Here is a 2265-nt window from a genome sequence, read left to right on the forward strand (position 1 = left end):
TCGAGCAACTCAACAAGTTTATGAACTGAGTCAGGCTGAGCTAGAGTACAGGCTCGAGCTCGAACTCGTTGCTCAGTAAACTTGACTCATGCGCTCATTAGCAAATTAGGCTTGAAACAACTCAACTCATTTAGACACCTAGTTGCTATTAACAACATATTTACCAGTTCGTCTAGCGTCTGTCTAAAAAAAAATTATTCTGAAAAACTATCTTATAAAAATGTTTATATCAAACTCTTTGAGCATTTTTTCATTTAGAGCATTCTGTGTTCTGCATTGCTAATATTTCTTAGAATATAAAAAAATAAAATCAATTTTCTCGAATTGCGCTCTACATCTACTGCATTGTGAACGGCTGCTGTTCCACTCGCCCAGTAAATGATCGTTGGATGCCATTAGATTGGTGATGGAGCAATGGCTTCCCCTCTTCCAAATCCTACTCGACTCTCCCTCTCCCGAGGGAGAAGCCTCGTTCTGGCTCCTAGAACAACACCACGAGCTCCATTCTCCTGCTACATCTGCCTTCCTATCTCTCCTCCTCTCCCCCTCCCCCTCCCCCTTGCACTCTCTCTCCTCTCTTACCGCTTCTCCTTCCTCTTCAAACCCACTCATTTGGTTCCAAACCCTTCCTTTTTCAATCCAAACCCGCATTCTCTCACTCCTCACAGCCGAGAGCCGCAGATTCTGCCCTCGCCGGCTTCAATCCCTTGCATGCCATATAATGAACTCTGATCTTCCTTTCTCCGCTGACCATCCGGCTTTCTGGGTCCGGCGAGCTGCCCGCAACCTGTTCGACGCTTTGCCTGGGTCAGTTCTTGAATCAGAACAACGGGCAAGCGAAAATGAGTTCGATTCTTTGCCGCATTGGCTTGAAAATGTTGCCAAAACTAACACTCTTCTCCCTTGGCTTCCTGTCAATGTAAGCCACCTTAAAAAAGCAGCCGCCTTTGAGTTTGCGAAGAAATCCAGAAGCAAGGAACTGGTTAGCAAAAACGGAAAAATCAAACCTTTATCTGAATCGGAAGACAATGATAATTCTCCACCTCCTCTTCTTTCCCAGTCCATCCAAAAGGCTAATGCTTTGAAAGCTGAACTTTTGGCTATAGACTGCACGGCGGATTCCCTGCACTTGGCTGATAAAATCAGGCAGCTTTGCTTGGAATCAGGAGTAGGAAATGAGCTCAAGGTGTTGGAACTGATTGAACCATGGGAGGCAACTGATGAGACCTTGTCTGTTTTGCTATTGCATCTCGTTAATGATGGTGGTTTGTTCTCCAAAAGCTGGCCGAGTTATGTTCTATGCTCCATGGCCCTTCCCAAACTCCTAACTTTACAAAGCCCGGCTTCTCGAGCTCTGCTTTCGGCTACCATTTGCTTTTGCAAGCAGCACCAGACTGCGGCAGTGGAAGGTCTCATTTTTCCGCTTGTGCTTCACAAGGAAGGGATCAATGCTATGCTTTGTGATGTGCTTGTGAGGATAATTAAAGAATGTTTGCACCCATCTCATGTTTCGGCCTTTTGTCAGAGATTACTCTGTGGGGGAGGAAAGGGCAAGAAGCTTGTATTCTTACCTGGTCACCAAGGCTTGATATCAGAGCAAGTGGTTTGGACCGAGTCATCATTCCATCTCTTCCAGAATATCATGAATCTGGATGTTTACTTCACTCCTGACACAAATGATAAGCTTGTTTCAGTTATTGATGAGATGACAAGTAAGTTTTCACATTCACTGAAGTTTGGCAACTTCTTGTTATGTTTTGTGACAAAATGCAGCTATGCTGTGAACACTTATAAGGTTCAGCTAAGGGATGCAACTGAGAAGACAAGTACTTTGGTGACCAGATCAATTCTCTCAAGATTGAATGCTTAGTATGACCACTTTAACCTTTCTTTAGCCCTTCATCCAAAAGTTTTTTCTTTGTGCAATGCGAGAACATAATTTTGAAGCTTAATTTTTAAGTTGTGCAAGTTGAAATGAGTCTATTTAATCATCTAATCGGCTGCAATTGTGTTTTCTTGTAAAGTTCTATAAATTTACTTACCTCTTTATTAAAACATTCTTCCATTATACTAGAACTGGGCGTTCAGGGTTTTGAACAAACAAAACAGTAAAGAAGCAACAGAAGTAGTTTAAATGTATCAATCTATGTTGCACCGATACACCTATTTATGAAGGCGTGCTGTATCCGATACACCGATACACGGATACGCCTCCGATACTCCACCGATACGTGTCGGATACGCCAAAGACGTATCCAATTAAAA

At 43.0% G+C, this 2265-nt stretch overlaps 1 protein-coding gene across 2 annotated transcripts; it reads left to right on the forward strand.

Moving 5' to 3' along the window:
- The first annotated feature begins 290 nt into the window (after window positions 1-290).
- LOC110094793 lies at window positions 291-1978 on the forward strand. Of its 2 annotated transcripts, XM_020820120.2 has the most exons (2): window positions 291-1712; window positions 1796-1978. In XM_020820120.2, exons 1-2 carry the CDS (start codon window positions 407-409, stop codon window positions 1816-1818), a joined length of 1329 nt encoding a protein of 442 aa, XP_020675779.1. In that variant the 5' UTR covers window positions 291-406; the 3' UTR covers window positions 1819-1978. The 2 variants fall into 2 exon arrangements, with proteins under 2 accessions (XP_020675779.1, XP_028551560.1); XM_028695727.1 differs by having other exon boundaries at window positions 291-1978.
- The last annotated feature ends 287 nt before the right edge of the window (window positions 1979-2265 follow it).

Source organism: Dendrobium catenatum, unplaced genomic scaffold (assembly GCF_001605985.2).
Source record: "Dendrobium catenatum unplaced genomic scaffold, ASM160598v2 fragScaff_scaffold_670, whole genome shotgun sequence".
NCBI classification, from domain to species: Eukaryota; Viridiplantae; Streptophyta; class Magnoliopsida; order Asparagales; family Orchidaceae; genus Dendrobium; species Dendrobium catenatum.